Consider the following 16,043-nt stretch of genomic DNA (forward strand, 5'->3'; position numbering starts at 1 on the left):
CTACCTCTTCTCAGAAAACATTTTGTTTTAGGTAATATTGAATTTAGGAAAAGTAAAATTACAATAAAATGATAGTCCCTAATTATCACTGATAGGGTCTTTGACAGTATAATTAAAGATCTCAGTATGAAATCACCCTGCATTAGGGTAGGATCTAAATCCAATCATTGGTACTTATAAGAGGAGAGGACAGAGACACAAAAGGAAAAAGGCCACATGAAAACCAAAGCCAAGGTTGGAGTTCTGCAACCACAAGGCAACTAATGCCAGGGAAGTTGGAAGAAGTGAGGAAAGAATTCTTCCTGTCACCATGGAGCATGACCCTGCTAACACCTTGGTTTCAGACTTGTGGCCTCAAGAACAGTGAGAGAATAAATTTCTGTTTTTACCCATCAAGTTCGTGATGATTTGGTGCAGCAGCCGTAGCAAATGAATACAATTTTTTTCTGAGAATCTAATACATTAAATATTTGAAAAATCAAGAATAAAACTGTATACTGTGAAAAGTCTCGTTCCCACCCCTGTCTCCTATTGCCTAGTTCTCTTCCCATCTCAAAAACAGGCATAACCTCAGGATTTCTTGAATATTCTTCCACAGATTTGTAATGTATATGAACAACAACAAAAAGATAGTGTTTCTGTACACACTCACTTTCTTTAAAAATAAATCAGGAGGGACTCCTTGGTGGCTCCATTAGTTAGGCATCTGCCTTTGGCTTGGGTCATGATCCCAGGGTCCTGGAATCCGAATCTAGCATCTGGCTCCTTGTTCAGGGGGGAAACTGCTTCCTCTGTCTGCTGCTCCCCGTGCTTGTGCATGCACTCTTTCTGTTAAATAAAATCTTTTAAAAGTTAAATAAATAAATAAAAATAAATCAGGAGAAAATGTTTTGCATATTTTTTCACTTCGTGAGACCCTGATTTGTTTCCCCAGTTAGGCCACAGTTCCTTAAGAACATGCATATACTGTTCCCCCAATAAGGAAATGTGGACTGTGCACCCAGGAGCATTCAGTAAAGGGTAACTAGGTAACCTTGAGCACCTGGTCCTCACTAGTACTCTCCATTTCCTTGCCTCCCGCTGCCCATTCTGTTCCTCTGAGCCTACACTCACTGATGACCCCAGTGGTATCCATAGCAACAATTTAGTGGACTCTTGTAAGTCCTTATGTTGCTGGACCTCTTGGCAGCAACTGACACTGATTCTTGAAACATTCCTTTCTCAGGGCTTTGGGAATGTCACACTCTCCTGCTTTTCCTCCCTTCTCCTTGGCTATTCCTTCTCTGCCCTCAGGGTTCTACTCTAAATCTTCTTTTCAATCTCTTCCTTTTCCCCTAGATGATTTTATTCACTCCTGTGAATAACTCCCCATTCTACAGCAAAACCAAGCCCCTGAATCCAGACCATTTATATAGAAAGAGACAGATAGATAACCTCCACTCATTATTTGTCTTACATATCATAAGTATACCCCCAAACCTTGCCCCTTCCTCCAGTATTCCCTATCTCGCTGAATATTATTCCTGCCACAGTGGCTGCCTAGGGCAGAAACCCAGACATCATCCCTAACATTTCTGTGTCCCTCGCTCTCCACTCTCACCAAGTTCTGTTGAGTTTCCCCACTTCGTAATCATCTCTCAACATGGTTTCCTCTCCACTGCAGGTCATTACTCTAGCGCAAACACCATCATCTCTCCCAAGATTCCTTCCACAGCATCAGCTCTTTTCTGCAGCTAGAGTGATCTTTATAAAATGCAAATCTGAGCATCTCTTCGTTAAAAATTTTATATAACTCCCCAACTGTCTTTAAAAACATAACTTCCTTAATCTAATTTCAAGGTGCAAAATCTACTATTTTCCTACTCCTTCAGCTTCATCAAACCCCTTCCCCCACTTTACTGAACTTTTCAGTTCCCCCAACTCATGCTGCCTTTTCAGGGTCAGAACGCAGACACTTAGTAACAAGGTGTCTGGATTTGAACCCCAGCAAGGGCAACTCACTAGCTGACCTTGAGTTCCCTTCTTTTCTTAACCTCCCTGTGCATCAGTGCCCTCGTGTAAAGCAGGGATCATAACAACACCTATGTCAAAGGTTGTTGTATTAAATTCATTAATATACGCAAAGTAGTTCAAAAAGAATGCCTACCTTACAGTAAGTTCTCTATAAATATTGTATTTTTACACAAGCGCTAGTGTTGGGGAATGCAATGATGTCTTTTGCTTAATCAGGCTTTCAGTGGGGGAGGAGGAGAAAGATACTAAATAATTTAACGCAGATATAAGCAGAAAGTACAAAGTGGAAAACATAAAAGAACATAGAACCCAAGTGTTCCTCATCCAGACCCCTTAATAGCCTAAAAATCCATAGCAATGGGTGGGAAGCAGAGAAATTCCTCCAGACAGTAGGTGGCGCTGCAACACCCCCAGCCGGCCCGATAGAGGGATATGGGAGGACGCGCTACAAAGGTCACGTGCGCTTGCATTTACCGCCCCGGCGTTCACTTGCTCTTCGTTCCACGTGATTCATATCCTCCGGGATGATTGGTTTGTACGAGGCACGTGGGCGGGGGCGGCTCGGGGCGGGGCGGGGTGGGAGGAGGGGTGGGGCCGAGGGGCGGGGCTGGAGGGGGGTGGTTCGGCGCGGGGGCCGTTGGCTCCAGACAAATAAACATGGAGTCCATCTTCCACGAGAAAGTGAGTGTCCGCGTTCGGTGGGGAGCTGTCTGCGGTGCGGTGGCTGCGGTGGGGCGCGGTACCGCCTCCTTTCGGAGCGCTGGCTGGGGCCCCCGTCGCCCCCGTCCCAGTCTCGCCGGGCGGAGGAGCTTCATAGGGCGGGGAGCTTCACCGACGCCCCCACCGCACCCTGTGCCTCAGAGGCGGGTCCCGGTGGAGTCCCGGGCCGGGACCGCCGGGGAGCTGGGAGGGAATGAAGCAGGGCCGGGGGCGCCATGGGGCACGGGAGGGGGGTGGCACCGAATGGGTTAGCTTTTGCGCTTCCCCTCCACTTTCCGTGGGATTCGTTCTCCAGTCCCTTCTCCTTACTCTCCTAGGTTTCTAGCTGTTCACCTCTTCCACAAGTCCCTCGACCCTTCCCAACTCCACCCCACTCCTCCCGTCCTGCTCCTGGCAGAATTAACTTTTCCTTCTCTGGGCTCCTCAATTCTATGTTGGAACCTCCCATACACTTAGATCTCTGGGATTGTGTTCTTGTTCGGCTGCACTAGGTCCAGGAGCCTCCCGAGGGCGGGGTCCTTGGCTTGTCCCCTGTAGGGGCTGACACTTAGGGAAGTGAGGTAGGAAATCCTCCGCGCCCCTAAATAGGGAAGTCGTCACAAGAGTTTTTGTTACGGGATATTTAAGTTTCGTTTCTTTTGGTAGTTGCATCTTTCCGGATCAGGAGGCCAGCTCTCTTATTAGGTATTAGGAGTGGACTGGAATAATTGTGTTGTGGTCCGCCTAGTGCTTGTGTTTTATTCTTGGATGACCACGCACTTGAAGATGCTGTTTGTGGCATGTGGAGAAACTCGTCTTTTCTCACATACAGTAAACAAGCTATTTGGGTGTGAGTGAAACCTTCCTCAGGACAACTTTGGCACATGATATGTTGTTTCATAATAGTTTCATGTTTGGAAAGGGTTGCTAGTGAGGTTATTATGTAGTACGAGCAAAGGGGTTTTGTTTTGTTAAATACTTGTAAACTTTCATTTATCCATTTAAAAAGTCACACAATTCAGAGCCATCAAAGATGAAAGAGGCACAGAATAAATCTAAACGAGTGGTTAAGTAGAATGCTTTTCTTTGTAGAAAACATTTTAGCACATTTTGACACTGGAGTAGACCAGTTTTTATGTGTGGGGAAGGACTCAGTGGTATAGTTATCACTAATCTTTTGACTTAATTGACATGATTTATGAATCTTGCACAAGAGAAATTTAGTTGCTTGATTAAGGCGATTGGGTGATGAGAACCCTACATATATATATTTTTTATTATTAATTTTCAAAAGCTTTAGTGTAGGACCAGATGTTTCAAATGGAAGACTTTAAACGTTTCCACACCACCTCTTGAGTTTCATATAATATATTTTTACAAATATCGATTGGTGGGTATGGGGCGCTATTTGGATAGATTTCAGTGAAGGTAACAACAACTGAACCACCAGATCAAAAGAAGCTGGGTGCTAGCCTCATTAAGGTGTCCTTCCCTGAAAGAACTCACTATCCAGGGATGCCTGGGTGGCTCAGTCTGTTGAGCATCTGCCTTTGGCTGGGGTCATGATCCTAGGGTCCTGGGATCCAGTCCTGCATCAGGCTCCTTGCTCAGCCAGGATCCTGCTTCTCATTCTGCCTGCCAATCCCCCTGCTTGTGCAATCCCTCTTTGACAAATAAATAAATAAAATCTTAAAAAAAAAAGTCACAATAAGCGTCTGTGTAGGCTTAAAGATACTTAAAAAGTACAATTTACCTTTGTCATCAACTTAAATGTACTTAATAGATGAGGCTTGTAAGGTTTCGGGGGCGTATTTCAAGAATGGAAAGCACCTGTAACCATAGGGCTCATTGTTAATCTTGTACACAGTCCATTCTGGGAATATTTTAGCTTAATATGCCATTTTCTAGCACACTCCCTTCCCCTATGCCACACACGTTTAACCTTTGCTAGAGTCAGAGAACCAGCTTTGACTCTAATGAAGCTGTGTATGTAGAGATACCTGCCTACAACAGGCCTTGCAACTACTTTCTGTGGGATGTTGGGTTCCGCATTTTCAGAGTTACCATTTTGAGTGTCCTTTTTAAAGATAGAATCTAAGCTTAACAGTTGTTTGGTGATCTGTCCCTGGTGCCTAAGACAGTGCCTGACACACAGTAATTGCTCAATAAATATTTGACTGAATCGAGAATTTCTTGAGCTTCTAAGATGTGTGTGGTGCTATTTATCTAAAGTAAATAATTTCTTTTTAGATATTTTAGGCTTTCTAGGCTATCTATGGTATCTCACATATCCTTGTTTAATGTGTGTATGGGTGTGTTACCCAACCATCTAAGATCGTAAAACCCCGGGGCACCTGGGTAGCTCAGTCAGTTGCATAGCTGGCTCTTGGTCTTAGCTCAGGTCATGATATCAGGGGTTGTGTGGTCCAGGCCCGCATGGGGCTCCATACTGAGCACAGAGTCTGCTTCAGATTCTTTCTCCCTCTCCCCCTATCCTCCTCCCTCCTTAGATGCACGCTCCCTCTCTCTAAAATAAATAAAGACATCTTTAAAATTTTTTTAAAAAATAAAATAATAAAAACCATTCTTAGCTACTGGAGCAGGTTGTATTTGTCTATAGGCTAGAGTTTGCCAACCCCTAGCTTAAATCCTAATACTAAATGGCCACTAACCGCTGGGTGTTTTGGTTTTTGTTTTGGTTCTGGTGTCTGCTGTCATTTTTGTTACTTTTTCTGTTGCTACCTGCTCTTGGTACAGTCACTGTGCCATCTCAATTGGTACTTTTAATGTAATGTAAACTGAGAATGATAATCAAACTTTTGGGGATTGTATTTGAAAATACTTAAAAGGTGCTGAGCTTTGACTGTGATATTTGACTGTGATTGTTGGTTCATAATTGTATTTAGGATAGTTGAGGTTTGGGAATAACCAAATTCCAAATGAGTGGTTTGAGGAAGTAATAATATCATAGACATGAAACTTCTGCCTGAGTTTGAATCCTACCTCTGCCATCTACTACCCATACGATCTTGGGCAAGTTACTTGTTATGTCTCTCTGCTCCAGTTTCCTCCTCTGTGGTGAGAGGATAGGAAAGTGTCCACCTCGGTTATAAGCACTTGGAAGGCTTCCTAGCCAGCAGTATAGACATACTGGCTGTTGTTTTTATTCAGATGCATGTGTTCGCTGAACCTTATAATAGGGAGTGAGACCTTATCATCCCTGAGATGGGATGAAGATCTGCTAGGTTGATGGCGTGGCCCTTTAGGTTAGGCCATTTCTGAGCACACACTGTTAGGTTTATGCCTGGTTTCTATTGTAATCTGTTGTAAACAATAGTATCTCTGGGAATTTGAACTAGTGGCAGGTTGGTCCTGAAGACTTTGGTGACAGTAAGGGAGTGATGTGGTTCCAGTTACTATTTATGGTTTTGGTTTTTTGTTTTTTGGGTTTTTTTTTAAGATTTTATTTATTTATTTGACAGATAGAGATCACAAGTAGGTAGAGAGGCAAACAGAGAGAGAGGGGGAAGCAGGCTCCCTGCTGAGCAGAGAGCCTGATGTGGGGCTCAATCCCAGGACCCTGGGATCATGACCTGAGCTGAAGGCAGAGGCTTTAACCCACTGAGCCACCCAGGCGCCCCACTATTTATGGTTTTATAAAACACCTTGGTAGGGACATCTTGGGGGCTCAGTGGGTTAAGCATCTGCCTTCAGCTCAGGTCATGATCTCAGGGTCCTGGGATTGAGCCCTGCGTGGGTCTCCCTGTTCAGTGGGGAGTCTTCTTTTCCCTCTTCCTCTGCCCTGTGCTTTCTCTCTCTCTCTCAAATAAATAAATAAAATCTTAAAAATAAAATAAAATATCCTAGTTTGTTCATCCTCTGATCCCAGCACAATAAGTCTGGGCCTGAAATCATGGAATTTCAGTACCACTGAATTTTGACTACTGCACAGATAAACTTCTATCTAACTTTGGTTGAAGTTCCATGAGAAAGAGGTGGGTGGGGATAAGTTGGGCGCAGGGATGCATAATCTTAGGTGGGGCCATTGTGCAATTTTTTTTGGTTCATACAGAATTTGATTCATCTTGTGACTTTAAAAAATGATTTTAAATTTGGACAGAACAGTTCTTTTCTTCCATTAAATCATATTAGAAGTTCAGAACTTGATGTTTCCTATAGCAGTACAGTTTTACTTAGACAAGGTTTGATATTAAATGCTTATTTTTTTTGTATTTCAAGGCTTTTTTATAGAGACTTTCTTTAGTTTTTTTATAGAGAGAAGTTTTAAACTAATAGTTGGATTCACAATTTCAATGTATGTATTCAGTGTGATGACTGTAGTTTGAGAGTACCAAGCTGAGGCATGTAGCCTGTCAGCTGGACAGAAAATTTGCATTAGAACTGTTCCCAGAAAATCCAGTGTCTAGTCACCGTAGTAGGGAGCTCTTGATATGTGAAAATAGCTGTATCTTAGCAGAGGTCTTTTTGTTGTTACTTGAATTTTTTTAAGTGTAACAAAAACAGGTTAGGGGCACACAGATCATCAGAGTACAGCTCAGTGAGGTCTCACCAAGTGAACACATAAATAATGTAAATAATTCTTAGATCGGGTAACAGAACATTTATCTGCATTCTATAAGCTCCCCTTAGGCCATCTTCCAGATACTCTCCCTCTGCCCCACCTTCACCCCTGCAAGGTTAATTGCTATGCTGAATTCTAATGTCATAGATGAGTTTTGCCTGTTTTTGAGCTTTGTAAATAGAATCATATAGTGTGTGTTCTTTTGAGTCTGTCTTCTTTTTTTTTTTTTTTTAAATATTTTATTTAGAGAGAAAGTTTGAGCAGGGGGAGGGCAAGAGGGGGTAGGAGAGAGAATCTCAAGCAGACTGTGCTGAGAGCAGAGCCCGATGCAGGGCTCAATCCCATGACCCTGAGATCATGACCTGAGCTGAAGTTGAAAGTTGGATGCTGGGGCACCTGGGTGGCTCAGTGGGTTAAAGCCTCTGCCTTCAGCTCAGGTCATGATCTCAGGGTCCTGGGATCGAGCCCCGCATCGGGCTCTCTGCTCAGCAGGGAGCCTGCTTCTTCCTCTCTCTCTCTGCCTGCCTCTCTGCCTACTTATGATCTCTGTCTGTCAAATAAATAAATAAAATCTTTAAAAAATAAAAAATAAATAGAAGTCAGATGCTTAACCAACTGAGCTACCCAGGTGCCCCTTGAATCTGTCTTCTTTAACATCGATTGATCCATACCGTTGCAGGTAGCTGTAGTTAATTCATTGTCATTGTCATATAGTATTCCCTTGTGAATATAACACAATTAACCTGTTCTACTCTGATGGCATCTGGGTGGTTTGGGTTGGGAACGTTACGAATAGTGGCTCTTTTATAGATGTCTTTTGATAAATGTATGTTTACATTTCTAATGTTGGCATTATGCACATAGTTGTGGAATTGCTAGATCGTAGAGTTGGTATATGTTAAGCTTTGTAGATACTCCAAATAGTTTTCCTGAGTGGGTGTGCAATTTAATGTCCACCAGCGGCATACAGTGGTTTTAATGTTTCTAATCTCCAACATTTTAGGCATTTTGGAGAGTCTGTAGTAGTGACGTTGTGGTTTTACAATGTCATTCCCTGATGGTTAATGAAGTGAAACATCTTTTTGTGTTTTTTAGCCATTTGACTATCTTCTTGTGAATACTTCTTTGTCTTGCCCATCTTTCAGTACAGTAGAATATTATTAGTAGGATGTCTGTATATCCCTTCAATTCACATTTTATTTTTCAGAAGGAGTTGCTTTTTGGCAATAGGAATACAGTAAGAGGGAAACAAGGTCAATATAAGTTCTCTCTCACTATGTAGCTGTGACTTGAGGGAAAGATTGTGTCTTTATCTTCAGGTGAAGTACCTATTCTGTACTAGAATTTGAAGATGAGTTTATCTCAGTCCCCTGTCTCACACTCAGATGGTCTCAATGCTCCCTTCCTGTTCTGTTGTATACATATACCCTGTATCATTTTCAGAAGCTGAATCTTGTTCCTAGAAAATTAATTCATCAGGAAAAATATGTATCTTGCAAGGTGTTGCTCTCTGGGGTCACCATCTCTTGAGTAACGTAGCTCAGAACAAACTGCACAAGGTAAGACAGGCTGGGGAAGACTTTACTGGGGAAAAAGAACTAGAGGGCAAGGTTAGCAGGAAAAGAAAAGTGTTGTCATCTTCTTCCATCATTCCGCAGAGGGATCTGTGTTCACAGGAAGAGATCTCACCCACCAGTCTGTCTCCCTTCTTACAAGGCAAGCATGGGAGAGTGGCCTTGTTGTGGGGAGCAGGGTGATAGACAGACTGCTCAGTGCCAGGCAGCTTGGATTTAGATTTGGGGAGCCAGTGGTGTGAGAGCCAGCCGCCCAGCACCTGAAGACCCTGGGCCCGCAGGAAGTTGTATTCCCTCCACCCCGCACCATAGGAGGGTGGTGATCTCGAAGATCCTGTGGTTTCGTGGATGCAGCTCCCCTTACTGGCTTGTCTGGAAATGAGCTCCAGGGGTGGTTTTTGGAAGTTTTGTCCATTGTACTGTACTGCATACACATTTTGTGCAGAGTTCCCCAAAGAGAACCTTGGCTCTCTTAGCTACAGTCTTCATTAACATCAAATGGGATCTTTCTTACCTGTAGTAATTCTTAAAATTCTTTTGTTCATTGATTTCAAATTCCTTGAATAAGCATTTTTTTTTAAGATTTTATTTATTTATTTGACAGAGAGAGACACAGCGAGAGAGGGAACACAAGCAGGGGGAGTGAGGAAGAAGCTGGCTTCCAGCTAAGCAGGGAGCCAGATGCTGGATCGTGACCTGAGCCGAAGGCAGACGCTTAATGACTGAGCCACCCAGGCACTCCTCCTTGAATAAGCATTTAGATGGGTAGAATGTCTTGGTAAAAGAATACAAATGTTCTAGGGATTAAAATTCCCTTTCAGCATTTTTAATTTGCTTTGGAGTCTCCGAAGATGTATGTATTTAAGGTACTGAAAATGAGAGGTGCTAATGTTTTTTATAGAGTAGTTTCTAGTAAAGTATGAAATTTGTCATATTTGATAGAGAGTGATATTTGTTTAATATAAATCATTCTTAAGGGGCGCCTGGGTGGCTCAGTGGGTTAAGCCTCTGCGTTCTGCTCAGGTCATGATCTCCTGGGATCGATCCCCCACATAGGGCTCTCTGCTCAGCAGGGAGCCTGCTCTCCCCTTTCTCTCTCTACCTGCCTCTCTATCTGCTTATGATCTCTATCAAATAAATTTTTTAAAAAATCTAAAAAAAAAATCATTCTCAAGTTTTTGTTCATATAGTTAACTAATTATAGTTTTATTAGTGGTAAAATAATGAAATAAGTGTTAGCAAATGAAAACTCCTGCATTTATGTTAATCATACTCATCTAAAGCCAAACGGTTCTGTTTGGCAGCGTTAAGTTAATGATTAAATTCCTCTTTAGAGGAAGCTACTGTACAAATTTGTTAAACCAGTCACATTTGAATTTTTTCTTTTGGAAATATTAGCAAGAAGGCTCACTTTGTGCTCAACATTGCTTGAATAATCTATTGCAAGGAGAATATTTTAGCCCTGTGGAATTATCTTCAATTGCACATCAGCTAGATGAAGAAGAGAGGATGAGAATGGCAGAAGGAGGAGTTACTAGTGAAGACTATCGCACATTTTTACAGGTACTGATTTTAAACCCACTAAATCATGTTTTTGTTTATTGTTTTTTGTTTTTTAATGTGGGTACTGTTTAGAAAAGGATGCGCCATTCTTCCTATGGGGCTCTGACTTGTTAATTATAATTGTGCTCTTGACTGTGTAAATGGGAATGCACAAGATGTTATTTTAAATATGCGCACTAATGACAGTTTTTATCCTTCTCTCCCCACCCTCAACCTCTGCCTCAACTACCTATCCAAATTAAACAGCAGCCTTCTGGAAATATGGATGACAGTGGTTTTTTCTCTATTCAAGTAAGTAGTCAAAGCGTGTTCTAAGGGTTGTTTATCTCCCAGGCACTGTTCAAGCTAAGGATAGGGTTGATGTGAATATCTTTTCACAGCCTTTCATGGTCAGTGTAATGATATGACCTTCAGAAATTCCTCCAGTAGATGGTGTCTAAGAGTGTACAATTATTAAAAAAATAAAAATGACGGGCACCTGGGTGGCTCAGTGGGTTAAGCCTCTGCCTTCATTCAGCTCAGATCATGATCTCAGGGTACTGGGATCAAGCCTGGCGTTGGGCTCTCTGCTCAGCATTCTGCCCCCCCCCCCCATCTTCTTGTGATCTCTGTCTGTCAAATAAATAAATAAAATCTTTTTTAAAAAATAAATAAATAAAAAGTAAAAATGAGCTATAGAGCACAAGGAAAAAAGTGGAAAAAAGATTATACTCTAGAGTACTAGATTTTTATAGAGATAAACATGAAAATTAGGATTGTAGATGCTTCATTTTATTTTATTTTATTATTTTTTATTTTTTTAAGTAGACTCCATGCCTAGCCTGGATCCCAGTGTGAGGCTTGAACTCACCACCCTGAGATCAAGACCTGAGTTGAAATCAAGAGTCAGACGCTTAACCGACTGAGCTACCCAAGTGCCCCAGAACCTTCATTTTTAGAGTAGAGCTTTTTGAAAGGAGACTATTTAATTTACATCTGAATGCTGATAACCATAATTCCAATAAGTTGCAGTATTTCGCGCTTCCTACTTGTGTAAATTTGAGAAAACGCAATTCCTCACTGCCTTCCATTTAAATCCACCTACCAGGATTGGATTCCTTTATTGTGGTCTAAGGCTTCTGCTGGTTTTCTTTTTTGCAACTTAAGTCTCCCCTTGAATTCTCTGGATGATTATACATGTACTGGTGAGATCTTTTATCTTCTCTTTGGGTCTTTCATTCTGTTTCTGACCCCTGAGAGGTTGAGAGGTGTGTCCAGAGTTCTTTCAGAAGCTCTCATGAGGAGTCTTTTTATACACATATCTCTGTCTCACTCCCTTGTGCTGTCCTGCCGGACTCCTTATGCAGCGGCCTGTCCGTCCAGCACTCCATGGTGGCCTGCAGCCCTCTGCGGCTGCTGCAGAACTGGAGGAGGCCGGGGCAGGCCCAGCACCTGCCGTTGCCTGTGCGTGCAGTGCTGCTCTTGGTGCCCACTCCCGTTTGCCCACTGCACTGCGTTCACTGTGTGTCGGCGCAGGTACCTGCTTCACTTCCGGCTTCATTGGCTGCCTTGGAGGGCAGAGGGTGAATTCTCAGAAAGCTTTTTGTTTTCTCAGTTTGAAGTAATCAGGTATGTTTTTGTGGGGGGTTTTTCCCCCTACAAATTATAAACCCATGATAACAGAAGCTTAAATTCTGAAAGCTTCTGTTGAAATTCCCAGAAAAAACTCTTTTTAATAGACAGTATTTTTATCACTACCGAAACCTCTAGATAGTGAGTTGAATATAACTTTTCTAAAGTAGGACCCGTAGCAGCCAAATTATCGCATGTGTATATTGGACTAGTTTTAAGAATAGTACCCACTGGATAGAATGTACATCTGGATTTTTGAGGCAGTTCTCTTTAGGAATTGTGTGCTTCTCTGGAACGTTCCAGAAACCTAGTGTAAATAGCACTCCCTTAATGCTACGTTTGTTCTTCTATGGATTTAGTGATGCAGCTATACACACACACTTTTTTTAAAAACCATAACCTTCTGGGGAAAATTATATATAAAATACAGTTGTTTATACCCTAACATGCCTACACTACTTAAATTTGGAATTGATGGTTTAGCTTATGGAAAGTTGCTATTTTTTTTTAACAGGTTATAAGCAATGCCTTGAAAGTTTGGGGTTTAGAACTAATTCTCTTCAACAGTCCGGAGTATCAGAGGCTCAGGATCGATCCCATGTAAGATTTTATTTTGCTTTTCCTAAATTTGATTTTTAAAGTTAAAATTTCTTAAAGAAGAAAAGTTTATTCTGAATGCTTTTGTTTTGATGATCCCTGTTTCATTCCCTTGGTTTCCCATTACATCTTTTGGGGATGTCGTGAACATCTGCCCACTGAGCCTTCCCCACACCTCAGTGTCGGAGCTGATCCTTAAATGCTGTGTGAGGCCAGTGTGTGTGCCTGGCACCGCTAATCTGCAGAGAGATTTATACTGTTTTGTAATTTCTTAAAAACCAGTGATCCCTAACTGTGAGCATAATCCTAATGTTTTTTATAATACTTGCCAGTAGATAAAGTAAATGAATATGAACTCTACTATTTCAACTTGTGTATGTATCTTTTTCTTTTTCTAGAAATGAAAGATCATTTATATGCAATTACAAAGAACACTGGTTTACAGTTAGAAAATTAGGGAAACAGGTAATGTTTGTCCCCTTCCCTCTCTTTTTTCTCATTTTGCACTCCATTTGCAGCTATAATGTAAAGGATTGGTACCTTAAAGGTGAAGAAACTTACCAGTAATGTGTGTATGTGGTATGGTTTCAATCTTGATAGACAGATTTGCTATTTCTTTTTTTTAATTGAGATTTTATTTATCTATTTGACAGAAAGAGACAGTGAGAGAGGGAATATAAGCAGGGGGAGTGGGAGAGGGAGAAGCAGGCTCCCTGCCGAGCAAGGAGCCTGATGTGGGGCTCGATTCCAGGACCCTGGGATCATGACTTGAGCTGAAGGCAGACACTTAACGACTGAGCCACTCAGGCGCCCCGAGATTTCCTGTATTAAAAGATGGTATCAGTTTCCTTGGGGCACCTGGGTGGTTCAGTCGTTAAGCGTCTGCCTTCGGCTCAGGTCATGATCCCAGGGTTCTGGGATTGAGCCCCGCATCAAGCTCCCTGCTCTGTGAGAAGCCTGCTTCTCCCTCTCCCACTCCCCCTGCTTATGTTCCCTCTCTCCCTGTCTCTCTCTCTCTCTCTCTGTTAAATAAATAAATAAAATCTTAAAAAAAAAAAGAAGACAGTATCAGTTTCCCTTATAGATTTATTTATAACAACCATGCAGAGTTGGCTCTTGAACAGTGTGAGTTTGAACTACATGGGTCCACTTACACATGGATTTTTTTTTTTAACAATACAATACAGTAAATGTATTCTCTGTATGGTTTTCATAGTAACATTTTCTTTTCTCTAGCTTTATTGTAAAAATAAGTATATAAGAGACACTTGGCTGGTCATAGAGCATGCGACTCTTAGAACACTTAGAACTTTCAGAGTTGCGGGTTCAAGGCCTGTGTTGGGCATGGAGCCTACTTAAAAAAAAAAAAGGTACATAAATAATACATTATACAAAATATGTGTTAATTGTTCATGTTAGCAGTAAGGCATGTAGTCACCAGTAGGCTATTAGTAGTTGAGTTTTTTGAGGAGTCAAAAGTTACATGTGGATTTTCAACTGTGGAAGGGGTCAGCACCCCTAGCTAGGGTCAACTGCACAATTTAACTATATCATAAGAAAAAGTTTCTATTTAATACAATACAGATGTGGTTACTTTTAGTGCGTTTTTATGTGATAAAGATGTTAATCCAGTTAATGGTGACTTTTATAGATTTGTGTTTAGTGTATAATAGTGTCACGAAGCCTAGAACAATGTCCAACATGAGTAAAAGTTTTTCAGTTATGTTAGCTTTAGCATATCAGAATTATTCACATGCCAGAATGCCATGTAATACGTATATCTACATGAAGTCATTTCTGGTTTGGGGTGGGGGGCAGTTTCAAAAAAGAATATCAAGAAATGTACTTAAGATATCATTTTTGTAAACAATAACCAAACATCTTTATATACATGATACCACTTTTGAAACAATTATTTAAAGTCCTTTTTTTTAGAATTTTGAACTTTCAAAAGAGGATTATTGTAAATGATCTAATATAAAAAGAAAGAAACTATTGGTATGTTCAATAACATGGGTGGATCTAAAAATAATTAAGCTGAGTGAAAGAAGCCAGACACAAAATACTACGTAGTGGATGGTTCTATTACATAAAGGTTTAGAAGATGCAAGCTAACCTATAGATACAGAAAACAGATTGACCAGTGGTTGCCTGGGGATGAGGAAGGCAAGGAGCAGTGAGAGATTAGGATCATACGGGGCACCAGAAACTTGGTTGTGGTGATGGTTTCTTAGGTGTGTAGATATGTTAAACTTCAAATTGGACATTTTAAATGTGTGCGATTTCTTGCATGTCAGTTACATCCCCGTAAAACTTAAAAAAAAAAAAAAAAACAGGGCAGGGGCACCTGGGTTGCTCAGTGGGTTAAACCTCTGCTTTCGGCCCAGGTCATGATCTCAGGGTCCTGGGATCAAACCCCGCATCGGGCTCTCTGCTGGGTGGGGAGCCTGCTTCCCCCTCTCTCTCTGCCTGCTGCTCTGCCTACTTGTATTATGTCTCTCTCTCTCTCTCTCTCTCTCTCTGAAATAAATAAATAAAATCTTTTAAAAAATAATACAGAACAAAAAAAATGAAATCAGGAATGAGTGCATTGAATTAAATCAATGAGATCATTCAAAAGCAGGAACTGTACTGTTACCTTTTAAGTCAGCTACCTAGAGGCAGCTTCATGTGACATGGTTATCCCTAAAGGTCCCTCCTGAGTTACAAAGAGCAGGGAAGGCAGTGTGGCTCATTAGAGGCTGAACTGAATGGAAATCAACTCTAGGGAAAGACTATGGAGGACGCCGCCAAGATTGTTTCACCCTTGGCTTTTATTTATATTTCTTAAAAATGTAATTAAGTATTCCTTACTTTTTCTGTATAAGGTAATCACTAGATGTCTTTAAGATCTGAAAACTTAGATCCCAGAAGTTCCTTTATATTGATTTGCATATAAACTTAACATCATTATTTTGATAGGTTGTAAAAATTTTAGTTCTTAATTTTTTTTTAAAGATTTTATTTATCTATTTGTCAGAGAGAGAAAGAGTGCAGGAGAGCACATAAGCAGGGGGAGAAGCAGGCTCCCCACTGAGCAAGGAACCCAATGTGGGGCTCAGTCCCAAGACCCTAGGATCATGACCTGAGCTGAAGACAGACGCTTAACTGACTGAGCCACACAGCCATCCCCAAAATTTTAACTCTTTAAAATTGAATTTTTAGGGTGCCTGGGTGGCTCAGTCAGTTAACTGTCCAAGTCTTAATTTTGGCTTAAGTCTGATCTCATGATTCGTGAAATCCAGCCCGCTGAGGAAGGAGCGTGCTCGAACATTCTCTCTCCCTCTGTCCCTCCCCACACACTCTCACTCACTCTCTGTCTTTCTTTCTCAAACAATTAAATGAAACTTAAAAAAAAATAGTAA

The 16,043-nt window shown here is 41.4% G+C and overlaps 1 protein-coding gene across 6 annotated transcripts in view; it reads left to right on the forward strand.

Moving 5' to 3' along the window:
* The first annotated feature begins 2,599 nt into the window (after nt 1–2,599).
* Nucleotides 2,600–16,043, forward strand: part of ATXN3 (ataxin 3) — a 35,808-nt gene continuing 22,364 nt past the window's right edge. Inside the window, exons 1-5 of one of the 6 annotated variants that reach the window (XM_080808256.1) lie at nt 2,600–2,694; nt 10,267–10,431; nt 10,678–10,722; nt 12,557–12,642; nt 13,038–13,104. In XM_080808256.1, coding sequence (XP_080664382.1) covers nt 2,671–2,694; nt 10,267–10,431; nt 10,678–10,722; nt 12,557–12,642; nt 13,038–13,104 — 387 coding nt within the window. In that variant the 5' untranslated portion in view covers nt 2,600–2,670. The remainder of the gene's footprint in view (nt 2,695–10,266; nt 10,432–10,677; nt 10,723–12,556; nt 12,643–13,037; nt 13,105–16,043) is intronic. The other 5 variants (XM_080808258.1, XM_080808257.1, XM_080808261.1 and 2 more) reach the window with 5 other exon arrangements.

Source organism: Martes martes, assembly GCF_963455335.1.
Source record: "Martes martes genome assembly, chromosome: 7".
Lineage (NCBI taxonomy): Eukaryota > Metazoa > Chordata > Mammalia > Carnivora > Mustelidae > Martes > Martes martes.